General features: G+C 42.3%; 1 protein-coding gene across 2 annotated transcripts; it reads left to right on the top strand.

Moving 5' to 3' along the window:
• The first annotated feature begins 3,454 nt into the window (after positions 1–3,454).
• RUNDC3A (RUN domain containing 3A) lies at positions 3,455–15,627 on the top strand. Of its 2 annotated transcripts, XM_069953726.1 has the most exons (11): positions 3,455–3,754; positions 5,111–5,226; positions 5,515–5,648; positions 5,876–5,961; positions 6,470–6,559; positions 6,666–6,746; positions 7,597–7,762; positions 11,055–11,212; positions 12,165–12,302; positions 13,287–13,390; positions 14,907–15,627. In XM_069953726.1, exons 1-11 carry the CDS (start codon positions 3,648–3,650, stop codon positions 15,047–15,049), a joined length of 1,323 nt encoding a protein of 440 aa, XP_069809827.1. In that variant the 5' UTR covers positions 3,455–3,647; the 3' UTR covers positions 15,050–15,627. The 2 variants fall into 2 exon arrangements, with proteins under 2 accessions (XP_069809827.1, XP_069809828.1); XM_069953727.1 differs by lacking the exon at positions 12,165–12,302.
• Positions 15,628–16,155: the final 528 nt, after the last annotated feature.

Raw genomic sequence — 16,155 nt, 5'->3', positions numbered from 1 at the left:
AAGTCGCTGAGTACAGGCACGTTCCTTACTTCTACTATAAGATGTACTGTACCCAAAGAGGGTGTGCTGCCATCAACATTGGCACCGTCACCTTACTGTATATACTTTTGGAGGCATTCACGATGTATGGCCTAAACCAATATGGATTGAAATAGTTAGTGATGTGTCTTGTTTCAGGAATCGGGGGCAATGAGGTTTGAGGCACAATAGTAATGCAACCATAATACAGAAGTCTATATTACTTGTGTTACACCAGGGCAATATAAGTTGTTGGCCTATGAAAAATTAATGTTTTGCTGGGTTTCCTGCTGAGATCAGCTGTAAACCACTGGGATTGTGGCAGTAAGTGTTCCATCTTCTTGCAGCGCCACCAGAGGGGAAATTAAGTATTACACTGTTCTCTCTAAAAATCATTAGACTGCATGGACATCTTACTGGGAAAGATCTTCCTCAAAAGGGTTTTACTTTGTGTCTGATTTTAGCGGTCAGATTGATGGAACACCCAATAATCTTAAGAATGGTGGTCCCATATGTGCTACTGCTGCTCCATCCAAACTCTATAGGCCTGACCAAGGGTCCATTTACACAGAAAGATTATCTGACAGATTATCTGTCAAAGATTTGAAGCCAAAGCCAGGAATGGATTTGAAAAGAGGAGAAATCTTAGTCTTTTTTTTTTTTTTTTTTTTTTTTTTAGAAATGTATCACAGATGTGGCAAAACTACAATCCCCATCATGCCGTGCCGGCTAAAGGTTTTAAGATATGATGGGAGATGTATTTTTTGCAAAAACTTTAAAGCCACAAGGTGGAAACCAAATGAAAGGGTTCTCTGAGATAAGGAAACTGTGTTTTTTTTTTTCTAGCAACAGCTATCTATAGGTTTTGCTGGGTATTGCAGCATTCACTTGGATGGAGCTGAGCTGTAGTACCAGTCACAGCCTATAGACCAGTCTGGCGCTGCTTCTGGAAATAGGACTGAAAAGGTACAAAAGTAAATTGATAAATATTTTAAGAAATAACTGTGAATGTAAAATCTCTTGCAGTGTCTGAAGGGTTAAATGAGGCAATTAGTTGTTTGTCTGGACAAAGGTTTACCAGTATTACAAGTTCTTTCCATTTGTGGATAATGACTCTCACTGCGGTTGCCTAAGGGCCCTTTTACACGGAAAGATTTTTTGACAGATTATCTGCCAAAGATTTGAAGCCAGGAATGGACTATAAACAGAGAGCAGGTAATAAAGGAAAGCCTGAGATTTCTCCTCTTTTCCAATCCATTCCTGGTTTTGGCTTCAAATCTTTGGCAGATAATCTGTCAGATAATCTTTCTGTGTAAAAGGGCCCTAATGGTGCGTTTACACACACAGATTTATCTGACAGATTTAAGCCAAAGCCAGGAATGGATTTGAGGAGAGGAAAAATCTGTATTTCCTTTATGACCTGTTCCCTGTTTATAGTCTGTTCTTGGCTTTGGCTTCAATAATCTGTCAGATAAATCTCTGTGTAATCACGTCCTTAGTTATGGCTTTGTGATCCCATAGACTGGTGGATTAAAATTACTTTCTTTTTGTTTTATTTTTTAGCATCTGTACTTGATTCTCTTCCGGAGGCGGCATCATATGACTTTGTGACATCTTCTAGCTGTTTCATGTTGTTAGACAGGTTCTACTGAATGACGTTTAGAACCAACAGGTCTGGCAATGATCAAGCTTTTCACATAGGATCAGGTAGAACTAATTTTTCTTATATTTTGCATATATTTACAGTGGTGCCTTGGATTAGGAGCATAATTCGTTCCGGGGCCATGCTTGTAATCCAAATCTTCTCTTAAAACAAAGCAAATTTTCCCATAAGAAATCATAGAAATGCAGACAATTGGTTCCACACACCTAAAATAATGATTTATTATTGTGAATAACATGTAAAACAAATGAAACAAACATTCAGAAACAGCAGAATATGTGATATTATAAGTTACTGTACAGTAATGGAGAGGATGGAAAACACAAGGGCTGACAGAGACTGCAGGGGGCATGAAGGAATGAGCAGGGCAGATGTGGGAACATACATGCAGCACTCTGTCCGGGGAGAGAGGGGTTACAGCTATGGAGAGATTACCTCCACAGTCCTGTCCCCTGATGTAAGCCACAGCCTGAAGTGGATCTGCTATGATTTAGAAGGTGAGGGAGACTTCCTGGGTCAGAGTACAGTGCGGTAGACCCCTCCATGCAGACCATGCCCCTCCCCCACTCCCTCTCTCACCCAGTACAGGGAGCTCTTAAACCAAAACAATGCTTCTAAACAAAGTCACAATTTTGAAAAACCAAAACGCTCTTAAACCAAGTTACTTTTAAACCAAGGTACCGCTGGATATCATTTTTTTTTACACCCCCCCCCCCCCCCCCCCCATTATATAAAGGAGTATTGTGTGGTTACTTGGGTTATCATAGCCTAATACTAGAAGGAGACATATGTACAAAAGTAGAAGGAATTGTGAGTACAGCACATAGACATCTAAAGGTGACAGATACATAAGTAATAGTCCTAACACCATCTAGCTGTAGACTGTAATAGTTTGTATCCTGTACTGAAAATCCCATAGGACGCCCATAACCCTCTCTTGTAATGTTATCAATGTCACCCAGCTGGGCCGAGGGTGTTCCCTCCATCACCCCCACTGCAGGATTATCAAATACACTGAAAGAGTTATTTACTTCATCTAACATATTTAATATGTAGATACAGCCGACTCCTCACTCCTCTATATCTCCTGCTATTAATATGTATACTCTTCCCTATATCTCCTCCTATTACTCTGTATATTCCCTATATCTCCTATTACTCCATATACCCTCCCCTATATCTCCTCCTATTACTTCATATAACCTCCCCTATATCTCCTCCTATTACTCCATATAACCCCCCTATATCTCCTCCTATTACTCCATATACCCTCCCTATATCTCCTCCTATTACTCCATATAACCTCCCCTATATCTCCTCCTATTACTCCATATAACCTCCCTATATCTCCTCCTATTAATCCATATAACCTCCCTATATCTCCTCCTATTACTCCATATAACCTCTCTATATCTCCTCCTATTACTCCATATAACCCCCTATATCTCCTCCTATTACTCCATATAACCTTCCCTATATCTCCTCCTATTACTCCATATAACCTCTCTATATCTCCTCCTATTACTCTGTATATCCTCCCTTATGTCTCTACATCCAGTGATCTGTATTTCTCAGGTTATAATGCAGATAGTATAGATATATGATCCCGTCTCTCAGTATAGATGTGTATAGCAGTATGATATCTGTACAGTGCTCTCTCATGGCTGGCTCCATTGTGCAGCCCTCCCCTCCATCGCTGTAACCTGTACTCCCTCCTCCCCCTCTTGTCTTCCAGGCCTGGTGGTGACGTCACTGGCTCAGCTTCAGCACCACGGAGAGCAGCCTCTGCCCATCCTTCTCAGCTCTGCTCCATCCATCCTGCTAGCCCATAGGAGGGGGCAGAGAGCCACAGGCCTGCAGGAGGAGGTGGGGAGGGGTCCTGGCTGGTAGGGAGAAGCCTGCAGGCCTGCCGGTGGTCGGGAGCAGTCCTTTGTGGGGATAGGGAGCTTGGTTCTTCAGCTTTTGCATGGAACCAAGCTTCATTCAGTCGGCCATGGCTTTAGGCTTGCCATCTAAGAAGGCTTCTTCAAGGAACATTGCTGTGGAGAGGAAGAACCTTCTCACTGTGTGCAGGTTAGAGATGGGACTCTGGGGGGTGGGGGACTCTGGTTTGGAAATAATGCAATATATTTAGCGAAGAAGGAAAATATTTTGGGGGAAGAGGACGAAGGGGTTAAAGGATTGCTATTGGGATTCACAAGGTTGGACGGTGGATTGTCAGTAGGAAGTGTGGGTGTCAGATCCGAAGGTGAAAGGCAAGGAGAAGGGTCCTACAAAGACACCGGCTCTGGGATTTGTGTACATTGAGGAGATGCAAGGGGAGGGGGATGGTAAAGGGTTAACACAATGTGGTTGCAATGATTTCCACGAGACATGATCATTGAAGGGAAGGCGTGAGGGATGCGGTCTATGGGAATGCATGTACGATGGTAACAGGAAGTGATATCACAGCTAGAGATGAGGGCCTCAGTCACAAGACGTGTAGCCGGGTATAGAGTGTGTGGATATTTATGGAGTGTGAACAGAGTCATTAACCATTGCAGCGCTGTATCACCAGTGCATCTATACACTCTTCCTGTGCTCGCTGTCACCTTATGTTTATGTCAGAAGCAATGCCCTGTATATTGGTTGTATGCTCAATAGACCCTGGCATTCTGGTTAATTCACATTGCCCTGTTCAGCTATGTTACAGACCCCCCTGAAGTGAATTGGGTGGGGGGGGACATTTATAGTTCCGTTAGTGTTGTAGCAGTTCCCTACAAATGTCCTTATAAAGTGCCCATGACTCTGCCGCCATTTTACACATTTTGGGGCATTTTCTCTTTATGGATCTAGCTGGGCACCATAGTTCTGTAGTAACATTATGAGGCAGTGTGTGCCTCTGACCTCAGGCTCCTCAGCTGTATGTATGATGCTGGGTGTCCACTTATGTTCACAGAAGGGCGGTTACACCCTCTAGGTTGGCATTTTCATTGGTAGGGGCAATATCAGTGACAGGCTGTCTTTAAAGGGAACCAGCTGTATATTATACTGCAGACATGCTCAGAAGCTGGTAGGGAGATAAAACATGTAATACCTGTATCTTAGCTATTTTGCAAAGTTATAAAATCATGTTTTCCTTCTAAGCTCAAGTGCCATAGAGATGGTTCTAAGAGATGGTTATAATTTGTTTTATCTCCGCTATACAGCTGATAGATTCTTTTCAATCGGGCTGTATGACTTGGATACACCAGTATCTGATTAGTGGGTATCTAACTGCTGGGAACCCCTGCTGATTACTACAGTATGGTGGCACCCACGCTGTTATGTCCTTTTAGGAGCTTATAACCCTTTACATATTTGATTGACTCTGGTTCTTCATCATAATTCTGCTGCCATCCCTGACTCCACTGTTTTTAACCCTGTTACTATATATACATGGTCACCCAGGTTCTCGGTAAAGACCCTCTTGGAGAAATATACAGCAGAGCCAATCGATGATTCATCGGAAGAGTTTGTGAACTTTGCTGCCATTTTGGAACATATTCTGAGCCATCGCTTTAAAGGTGAGAAGAGAGGAAGCAGAAGGAGGGATTATGGGAAAAATGAGATGGGTCAATGAATCTCAATGGCTGTTGTAGGGTGGACAAGTCTCATGAATGTTTCAAGTATATTGTAATTTTATGGACTTATCGTGTTCGTTCTCCAGCTGTTGCTGAACTATGGCTGTCATGGCAGGATGGGATTTGTAGTTTTGCAACAGCTGGAGAGATACAGGTCAGCGGACACTGTACAAACTTCAGTCAAGCGTGCTCAATATTGTATTAATGACTTGCATTGTGTTTACTTTACAGGCCATGTTAGTTGGTTTAGCACAGATGGGCAAAGAGGATTCTGGGATTACATCCGTGTCGCCTGCAGCAAAGTGCCCAATAACTGCATTAGCAGTATTGAGAATATGGAGAACATTAGCACATCAAGAGCAAAGGTCAGTGGCTGTGTAACAATGTTATTGTGTAGATCAACTGAAAGAGGAATTGAGGTCTCTAGAGAGCGTTCACTGCATACAACTCCATAATAAAACTGTATGCATTAAACTCCTAAGCTCCCCCTAGTGGTGGGTGGAAGCGGACATAATTTTATAATGTTTACACTGCAAACATCAGGATGATAAAAGGTGGACATTAACTTTATATTTGCTGGTTTTTATTGTAGGGCCGGGCCTGGATCCGCCTGGCGCTCATGGAGAAGAGACTCTCAGAGTACATAGTGACTGCACTTAGAGATACTAGGACCACCAGGTGAGCCATAAACTCCAGTTTCAGGTAAAAGTAATACAAATGCAAGACCTGGTCTACAGATGAAAATATTATAGGCTTGTATAGATCTGCGGTTGGGCTTGGTCTTGATGCTGTACAGATGTGAAAATTTCATGGCTACTTTTATGATAGTCCATATATATGGCACATCTCCCTCCCTCCCCCATCCCTGCCTGCTTGGCTTCCAGCACTGATCCCTGTACATCAATCATCCAAAGCAGCGAGGGGTGGGGAAGGGATGAGGCATGCATGCTGCAGCCTAGCGAAGGCTCTATGAAACTTGAGCTTGGATGGAAAACATGATTTTATAAATTTGCAAGCAGCCATCAGCTAAGAGACAAGTATCAGCTATCTGCCCATGTCTGCAGCTCTGAGCATTATACAGAGCTTACAGATTCCTTTTTTAACATGTGAAAATCCTCATAATAAACCCTGACTGTGCTCCTGGATGCCTGGTGAGAGAAGTAACAGCGATTCTTACTCTTCTCAGGAGGTTTTATGACGATGGGGCCATCTTGCTGCGTGAGGAGTCATCCGTGCTCACAGGGATGCTGATAGGATTGAGCGCCATTGACTTCAGGTAAGGATCATGGGGAGGAACCTTATAATGGTCATACTTCTAGTTTGTTTCACTTATCAGTCATTGGGATTATAATGTCTACCCCTTGTATTTTACCACCTTGAAGCTTTTGCTTGAAAGGGGAAGGTATTGATGGAAAGACGCCAGCAGTCATAGACTACACCCCATACTTGAAGTTCACACAGAGGTAAGACGTGTGTTGGATGCAATTATGTGGATGTGCTTCCTTTTACTAACTCAGCGGGGTGTATGACATTAAAAACAACATGGCTGCCTTCTTCCAGAAACATCACTGCTCTATGTCGGGTATTGCAGTTGAGCCCTATTCATTTGAAAGGACAGTAACAGACCTAGCCTATAAACAAGAGTGGCACTGTTTCTGGATAGAAGCAGTTATGACAGCAATATAACATTGGTATGATGCCTCCTTAGTTTAAAGGAGAAGTCCGTCAAAATTTTTTATTTAAGTATTGTATTGCCCCCCAAAAGTTATACAAAACGTCTATATACACTTATTACAGGAAATGCTCATAAAGTGCTTTTTTCCCTGCACTTACTACTGCATCATAGCTTCACTTCCTGGATAAGATGGTGATGTCACGACCCGACTCCCAGAGCTGTGCGGGCTGTGGCTGCTGGAGAGGATGATGGCAGGGGGACACTAAGGGATGCAGGGCACTGGAGGGACACTGAGCATCCCTCTGCCATCATCCTCTCCAGCAGCCACAGCCGCACAGTTCTGGGAGTCGGGTCGTGACATCACCATGTTATCCAGGAAGTGACATCACCATGTTATCCAGGAAGTGAAGCCTTGATGCAGTAGTAAGTGCAGGGAAAATATATTAAATATAGTATATTGGTGATTTGTAAAACTTTTGGGGGGCAATACAATACTTTAATAAAATTTTTCGCTGAACTTCTCCGAGCAGTCATAGGCCTTTCAGGCCTTGCACTAGGTGTATATAATATATATATAGAGTGTTCCTTTAACTATAATTTTGAAGATTTGACATTTCTTCTTGTCCTGCTCTTCCCAGCTATGATTACCTGAGTGAGGAAGAAGACCGGGAGAGTGTGGGTGGCAGCAGCAGCGAGGACAGCTCCCCGGAACACCCCTACCTGCCGCTTCTCACAGATGAGGAGAGCTGGTACAGCAAGTGGCGGAAGATGGAGCAGAAATTCCGTATTGTCTATGCACAAAAGGTGATAATTCATAATGTACAATGATCCATGTCCAATACTGCCCCAAAAAAAGAGCTGCAACACCAGGACAATCTATATCCTTGTGTATAGGTCCAACTAACAGGGTTGTAGTCATAGCAACTGCTATAGGGCCTAGCAGCCAAGGAAGCCTACTGGCAGAATACAAGGGGATTAAGATAAATGCAATACAATACACTTTGTACCCTATTAAAGAAGGTCACGACATAGGGGGATGAGTACAGACCAGTATAGCTTTCCATGTCCTGAATTCACTGCTGGTGTCAGTCATGCAGATTATTTATTGGCCCCCAATGGTTCCTTGCTACACATAAGTCACGTCGATATTAGAGAGGGTGTCCTCCCTGCAACTTATGTTCTGATGGATTTGGCCCAGTGTATGATATATATAGTGTGTGTATATATATATATATATATATATATATATATATATATATATATATATATATATATAGGTGTGTGTGTGTATATATATATATATATATATATATATATATATATATATATATATATATAATATATATATATATATATTATATATATAATATATATACAGTATATATATATATATATTATATATATAATATATATACAGTATATATATATATATATATATATATATATATATATTATATATATAATATATATACAGTATATATATATATATATATATATTATATATATAATATATATACAGTGTATATATATATATATATATATATATATATATATTATATATATAGTATAAATATATAGTATAAATATATATTATACACACGCATTCACTTATGACTCCCTCCTATGGTAACAGCTGGTTGCTGTAAGTTTATGAAGCCGGAGCTAAAAGAGATGGACTGGCTTCCATTAGAATTTTATTGTCTGGTATTGGATTACAATGTATTCTGCACTTCTCAGAAATCACTTTCATTAATTCTGAATAAGCAGGCAGTGTGGGAGATATGAGCTCAGTATCCTGCAACTATACAGCAGGCGTTTATGGTAAACCTTCCAAAACATCCACTCCAAGACCTGACTGTTCACTTGCTGCCTAATATACCCCACCCCTGACAGCCGCCATTGTCCCTATATACCGAATACTATCAACATCACCCGTTGGTGGTTTTAATGTTCTGGCTGATTGGTGTCTGCTTACATTTACTCGTGTTACCGTTTTTTGCTATTTATGTTTATGGATTTTTTACATTTTTTATGCCTCGTCTGGTTGAGCAGCTGCCGCTCTGATCTGTTACTTTTCCATCTCTTCATATGATCAATAGAGACTTAAGTTAATTTGTTAGAAGTGAGATCAATGAGGAAACGCTGCTGTAATCCCTGCGTAGTGATGACTGATGGGGCGTCCTGTCTGCTGCATGATCTGATGAGCCTCTCATTGCTGGAAGTGTATCTGCAGATGAGGATGACGGATACTGTTTCCTAGAAGAGGTTCTTGGCTCTTTCATACATTCATTGTATAGCGTAGTCAATGATGGGTCATCGCTCTGTGCCATATAAAACTTCCCCTTTCATCTCTATAAGGGTGATGACTTTATTCAGTTATGTCATCTCTCTCCACATCCCCTGTGATTTCACATACATCAAAATCCTTAAGTTTCTTAGATATAGGGCCACTATCCCCAAAGGCCACTGCTCCTATAATGCCAGCTTACTGTCTAACCTGTCCCATTCCCCTCTGTTGGACAAACTGCAATACCCAGTACAACCACTAATGAAGGTTTGGAGCTGTGGCTGGTAGGTGCACACTGGGTGCATGAGCTAATGAGCATGGGTTTTAGGAGTTAGACCCCTAGAAATATAATAGATGAACTATAAGAGATTGTTGGGTCGGATTGCCAGCACACCCACTGATTGACTAATTGGAGAGGCCCATGGCACCCCATAAAGTGTTGCAGTCTCTTTATTTTTCTTTCAAATGAAATAAGGTCAGAAAGTTTTATACATTTGTAATTTACTTCTATTTAAAAAATCTCAAGTCTTCCAGTACTTATCAGCTGCCGTATGTCCTGCAGGAAGTGGTGTATGCTTTCCAGTCGACACAATGCTCTCTGCTGTCACCTCTGTTCATTTCAGGAGTGGAGTACCCCTTTAATTGTTTAGTGTCCACTGCTCCATACATGTTCTAGTGGTTCTGCATTGTATTGCAGCTCTGTTTCATTCAAGTAAACAGGAGTGAGCTGCTCCATAGTATACATGTAAAGAGCTGGGACTGGCAAACAATGAAGAGACGCTCTGAAGCACTGTGGCTCCATCAGTCAGCTGATCAGTGCAGCAGTCAGGCCCCAAACAACTCCACATCATACTGTGCCATACCATTAGATATAAGTATTAAAGTACGGTACTGGCAAATCCCTTTAAGGGTACATTCACACTTGGATCTGCTGCATATGTTCTACAGCAGATCCTCTTAAAGTGTCAACCTGTATAGCATCTAATAAGTTTCCTGAAAGTGGAAATGTAAACCTAAAATACAGCATTCTCAGACACAAGCTCCGGGCCGCATGCTGGTGATTGTCATACCATGGATTGTTACATTATATCCCCTTGTCGCCTAAAGCTTTTGCATAGTGTTGCATCCATTGGCTTAAAAGACAATGAACGTTACATGGTCACTGTCCACTGCAAATGAATATTAGAACCTTTGTCATATATTTTACCAGAGAAAAATATCACCCCCCCCCCCCCCCCCCAAGACTAGCAGGTCACTGAAGGATCATGTTACATGCTCCCAATACAAGTCTACAGAGAAGGGACAGCTGAGAATTAGAGTTGAAGCCTACAGAAGGAAAAACTAGTGAAAATACCATATCAAAGCTATATAAGGGCCAGAAATAGTTTCATACTCTGAGACAGTTTTTCCTAAAAATAAAAAATTACCTGAAAGTGCAGCTGTCCTTTAAGGAAGTAAAACTCTCCAAGAGTAGGATCAATCAAAATCAGCTTTCTTGTGTGACCCTTAAAGGGGTTGTCTGGCTGAAGCCTTCTGCTCATTGGCGCTCATTTTCTGGTAAGCCTTCCAGAACGTAGAGGGACGAACAAAACTACATCTGCACATGATGTGCAATAGCTGCCCAGTGTCTCTGATATTGGAAAGGCATTGGGCAGCTAATGGACATTAGGAGCCGGCGTGTTTTGCCCGCACATGATGATCATGACTTAGCCCCACACATCTTGGAAGTTTTGGATGACAACCCCCTTAAATCTACTGTTGCAGCCCAGGCTACCATATTTTCTCTTCACTGTTGTGGTATCTCCTTAGGGTTACTTGGAGGAGCTGGTGCGTTTGCGAGAGTCTCAGCTGAAGAATCTAGAAGCAGAGAATAAGAGACTGACCCAGAGACTCACTGAGCAGGCGGATCAGGGTCTCCAGGAGAAGCACCAGCTGGAGGGAGTTATCCTCGAACTGCAGGAACAGCTGTAAGTAAGAGAAGACATAAGGACATTGCCGAGTAGCTATGTCATTGTATTAATATCTTCTATAAGGAAAATCGACTCTCCCAGTCCTCCACAGAAAATTTCCACCCCCGAAAAAGCCATGTCCATCACACATGTGTTTATGGAAAAAGAATATCCAAGCCATCTTCTCAACAAGACCTTTCCCTTCAAGAAGCCTTAGACGTTGACTGGGGGTTGGACCATGCCAAAGAACTCCCTATTACCTTTAAAGGAATTGTCTGGCTTGACTTGAATCCCCAGCCATGTTCTAAGCCTTCTTTTCAAACATTGACTTGAAGAAAGGCTACCTCTTCAGAGTTGCTTTGCATTTCCATCTTCCCATATATTTCCCAGTGGAGCATGAATGGCCTATAAGTCTACATATGTGTAAGATGCTCTCCTCAAGAAGAATCCTTACCATCTTTGTTCTGACACTTGTTCATGTGACATATACATAGCAAGATCTGGTTGGTCTTGGGCATCTGAGCTGTCCTAATTCCTGGTCTCAACAAGCTCACCTACGTTGAACTCCAAACACTGACCCTCCATACATGTGTCCACCCCAAGTATGATGTTAGAAGTTATGATCTGACTGACCATCCAATCCCACCACACTAGACATACTGCACCCTGCAGGAGTACGGAAATATAAAGTGCATAAAACTACAGTAAGTAGTGATTCTCAATATACAGTAAAAACCTATAAAAACTCAACGTAAACAGCCAAAAATGGAAAAAGCTAACCATATTAAGAATGTCTGATGTGGGTTCTTTCCGGGTGGGGGGGATCTAATCGACATGGTCTCCGTGATAGGTCACATCATGCCATAGGGCCTACACTCTGGTGTCGGCAGCCTTTGCCAGCTGCTGGCAGACATACCCATCATGCACTGTGGCATTTCATAACTAGAACATTCTCTCCCTGTACTTCCAGCACTGGGCTACTCCCTTCTGAAAATGCCCCCATCAAACAGTTCAACTCAAGCATTGGGGCCCCTCTGGTAAACCAGTGGCCCTCCCTGGGGACCCTTAATGATAACGAGACATCTGTTAAGCCCTCGCTGTACAGGAGGTAAGACACATGCCACAAGACACCTTTAGTCTGATCGTTCTTATGTCCTAATGTTAACTCATCACAAACTGACTCATTTAAAGGAATTGTCCAATTTTTTCCATGGCTTTTTCTTTCTGTTTTTTTTCCTGTTTTGTGGAAATGGTTGAAGGGGTGGTTTACCAATAATGTTTTTCTTTCAGATCAATTGCTCCTAGAAAGTGGCAGAGATTTGTAATTTACTTCTATTACAAAATCTCAAGTCTTCCAGTACTTATCAGCTGCTGTATGTCCTGCATGAAATTGTGCTCTCACTGCCACATCTGTCCATGTCAGGAACTGTCCAGGGCAGGAGAGATTTTCTATGGGGATTTGCTGCTGCTCTGGACGGTTCCTGACATGGACAGATGTGGCAGCAGAGAGCACTGTGTCAGACGGGAAAGAATACACCACATCCTGCAGGACATACAGCAGCTGGTAAGTACTGGAAGACTTAAGATTTTTTTAATAGAAGTAAATTACAAATCTCTGGCACGCTCTGGCACCAGTTGATTTAAAAGAAAAAAAAATGGGTGAACAACCCCTTTAAGACTGTATTTATGTGGAGTAAATAAAACTTTGTTCAGGGTTTTCATGCTCTTTTCTATTCCTCCTCTTGTCTGCTGTTGGTCATTTTGATTGCCTCAGCAGGTGCCACATAGACCCCCAGTTTTCCCACTTTTGGGAGGTATCTAAAGCTGGCCAGGCACATAAGATATCTCTGTTTTACCCTCTCTCATGATTTCTTCCATTACTCACGCACACTCAGCTTGGTTGAGCGTGTATGTGTTTTAGAATGGACTCTGTTGTGTTCAGGAACATTGACTGGCGACTATACAGAGATATGGAGGGGAAATAATATGATCATGGAAAACTCCACCCACCAGCCCACTGTCTGTATAGTATTGACTGTCTCCTTCACCGATATCATATATATTGTTCTACTGGTGGTGTTCTTCTCCGCAGGCACAGCTACCTGAGCACAGAACATCTGTCCACTGAGCTCAGCCTCAGCTCCGAGTCCCAAAGGGGAGAAGCAAAGCAGGATGGGGAACCATGGGGTCCTATTGGTAAGAAGTTTTATCATAGTCATAAAAGGATTGAATAAGGAATATGTATGTATTCCATTGTATTATTGTTGTATTATGTGTGCTGTATATGTAATGCAATAGCTGTAGAGCTGCAGGTTGGAAAACATTGTGCTACAGCTGTCAGGGCATGGTGGGAGTTTTGGTTTTGCAGTAGTCATAGCCATCACAGGTTGGGGAACATAGCCCATCAGCTGTTAGGGCATATTGGGAGTAATAGTTTTGCAATATATGTTGCCCTATGGCTATTGCAGTTGCACCAAGGCACCTGTTTCCCATATGAGTACACCAGTACTATAAATGACAGCAATCCTGATTAGGATTTTGCTGTAGGACCCAGATCCTTCAAGGGTATATTCTGCCATTATAAAAAGATAGAAAAAAATACAGCTTCCTCCAACTGAGCAAATTAATATCCAATAAAACATTACATGACATCGCTTGATTTGCGGTCACTGTTGATTATGGGGTATTCTCCCATTGCTGTTAAAGGAAATTTGTTACCTGAATTTTCTTTTACTGATTAGAATCTGATACTAAAACTTGTCCTTTTATCCTAACCTGTTTCTATTTTCTGACTTTTTTTTATTTCACTTTCTGTACATTTATCATGAGGGCAGCCATATTGCCCGAGCTGTTTTAACAGCATTTAGTGACATGCTTTACAGCAAGACTCATGGAAATAGATGACTATAGACTGACTATATCCCCTTGAGATGAATGTAAAACATCACTAAGTGCGCTCTATGACCTGTGAAGAGGTCATTCCACAGGGAGCTGCTATTATTTCCGCGTGTCACATGATGCTGTAATGCTGTACAGATCACTTTACAGCAGCCTCCTGTTATCACTACAGACAGGACAGGAAGCCTCGGCTTAGTTCTTTCCCCAGTGGTGAAAATGAAAACTGCAAGATACCAGGATTATTTATTATTATTATTATTATGATTATTATGATTATTATTAATAATAATAATAATAATAGAAAATTAGAAAAAATGGCACCAAACATTCTTAAAGAGGACCTGTCACCCCCCCCTGCCGGGGTGACAGGCTCAAGACCCTCCGCTAGAGCCCCATATACTTACCTGATTGTGCTGGGTCCCGGCTCAAAAAGCGGGACCCGGCACGATCAGGTAAGTATAGGGGGCTCTAGCGGAGGGTCTGAAGCCTGTCACCCCTGGACGGGGGGTGACAGGTTCCCTTTAAATATGTTTAACATTATTTAAACATTTTAAAGTCATTTTCTGATGCCACCTTCCCTTTAAGACCTTATTGCAATGTCCTGCTGTGTTTGTCACTACCCGCAGTACCACATTTCACCACAACAAATATTTTCCCTTGACATAAATGTAACAGCGCCCCCAGTGGCTTCATCAGTATTCCCCAACCTGTGGCACTCCAGCCGATGCAAAAACTAGAAAGCCCATCATTAATATTGGGTTACACAATCTGCATACTTGAGTAGATTCTTAGCTAACATACTTTTTGTCCTCAGGTAAGGACCCCACCCCATCAATGTTGGGCCTGTGCGGATCTTTGGCATCTATTCCCAGCTGTAAATCTTTGCCAAGCCTGAAATCCAACGAATGCCTTGTCAGTAATAGCAGCGAGACAAGTCCTGCCGGGAGCCCCAGCTGAGGCTTTTTTGGTAGGACATTTCTACCACACCACGTCCTGGCCACAAGATAAGAAGCCCAGTCCAATTCAATATACCATTACATGTTCCCATGTATATGTACGGGCTCGGCTAGGACCTCCAACCTTTTATCATGCCACTTTCTGACAAAGAATATTTATCATATACCAGAGACTTATAGAATAGCACACGACTCCTAATCCGCAACCCAACAGAAGATGAGGAAGATCAAGGATGACCAGTTCTTTGCACTTTTCCTTGCGACATCATCACTGACCACGACCCAAGTGAAGATTCTAGAAATCCAACAATTCTATAATTTCGGCCCTTCCTAGGGAGGCGTTCAACACAGTACAAGTGAAGGAGTTCCATAAATTCATCCGCCTTTCCAATCCATTTCCCCCATGACTCTCATGGACCAACTGGAGACCTGTAACTCATGAACCCTATGAGGGCAGAAGTTTGCTCCAATTCATCGTCATCATATGTTGTGTATCGTACCACTGGTACAAAACTGTGGTTGTCATGAAAACTGCCTTTTCCAGAGGATGCTGTGCAACTCTGTCCATTAAACTGATAAACTGTGTGAGTCTGCAGGTGGTCAGTGTGTTAGGACGAGGGGTCCGACCTACTAACGGGGTGGGCCTCTAAATGTAAGAGCCTATGGCTGTAAGGATATGCTGGGATTTGGGAGAGCTGTAGGCTAGGGACGTGTGACATTTAAAGGGGTTATCCTGGGATAGAAAAAAAAAATGTAGTACTCACCTTCCTCCATCCCCCTCTATAGTCCCTGCTCCCGGTCCCCAGTCCTCTGCTACTTCCTGGTTGCTGATGATGCGCTGTCCCCATAGGCACTGCCCCTGAGAGTATTACATCTTACACCCACCACTATTAAACCATATAACATCTAGGTGGTTAGACAGCAGGTGTCAGCCCCCTCTATTCTCTTATCTCCTTCCCCTCAAAGTAATTGTGGGGTGCCAAGCATCTGAGATAGCCATTATAATGCTTGAAGGGTGTTCCAACAGGGTCAGAGAGCAATAAACTGCAATACAGTGACTGCTTGTTCAGGTCTCCTGGATAGGGTAAAAGCGAAAAATAATAATGA

Source organism: Dendropsophus ebraccatus, chromosome 14, assembly GCF_027789765.1.
Source record: "Dendropsophus ebraccatus isolate aDenEbr1 chromosome 14, aDenEbr1.pat, whole genome shotgun sequence".
In the NCBI taxonomy this organism is placed as follows: domain Eukaryota; kingdom Metazoa; phylum Chordata; class Amphibia; order Anura; family Hylidae; genus Dendropsophus; species Dendropsophus ebraccatus.
Note: the sequence above shows the minus strand (reverse complement) of the source record. Positions and strands in the feature narration are given on the sequence as shown.

Coding starts and splice junctions, on each gene's coding strand:
- RUNDC3A (XM_069953726.1), top strand. CDS start 3,648: ATGGAACCAAGCTTCATTCAGTCGGCCATGGCTTTAGGCTTGCCATCT. Junction 5,649..5,875: donor TTAGCACATCAAGAGCAAAG/GTCAGTGGCTGT, acceptor TTTTTATTGTAG/GGCCGGGCCTGGATCCGCCT. Junction 5,962..6,469: donor AGAGATACTAGGACCACCAG/GTGAGCCATAAA, acceptor TACTCTTCTCAG/GAGGTTTTATGACGATGGGG.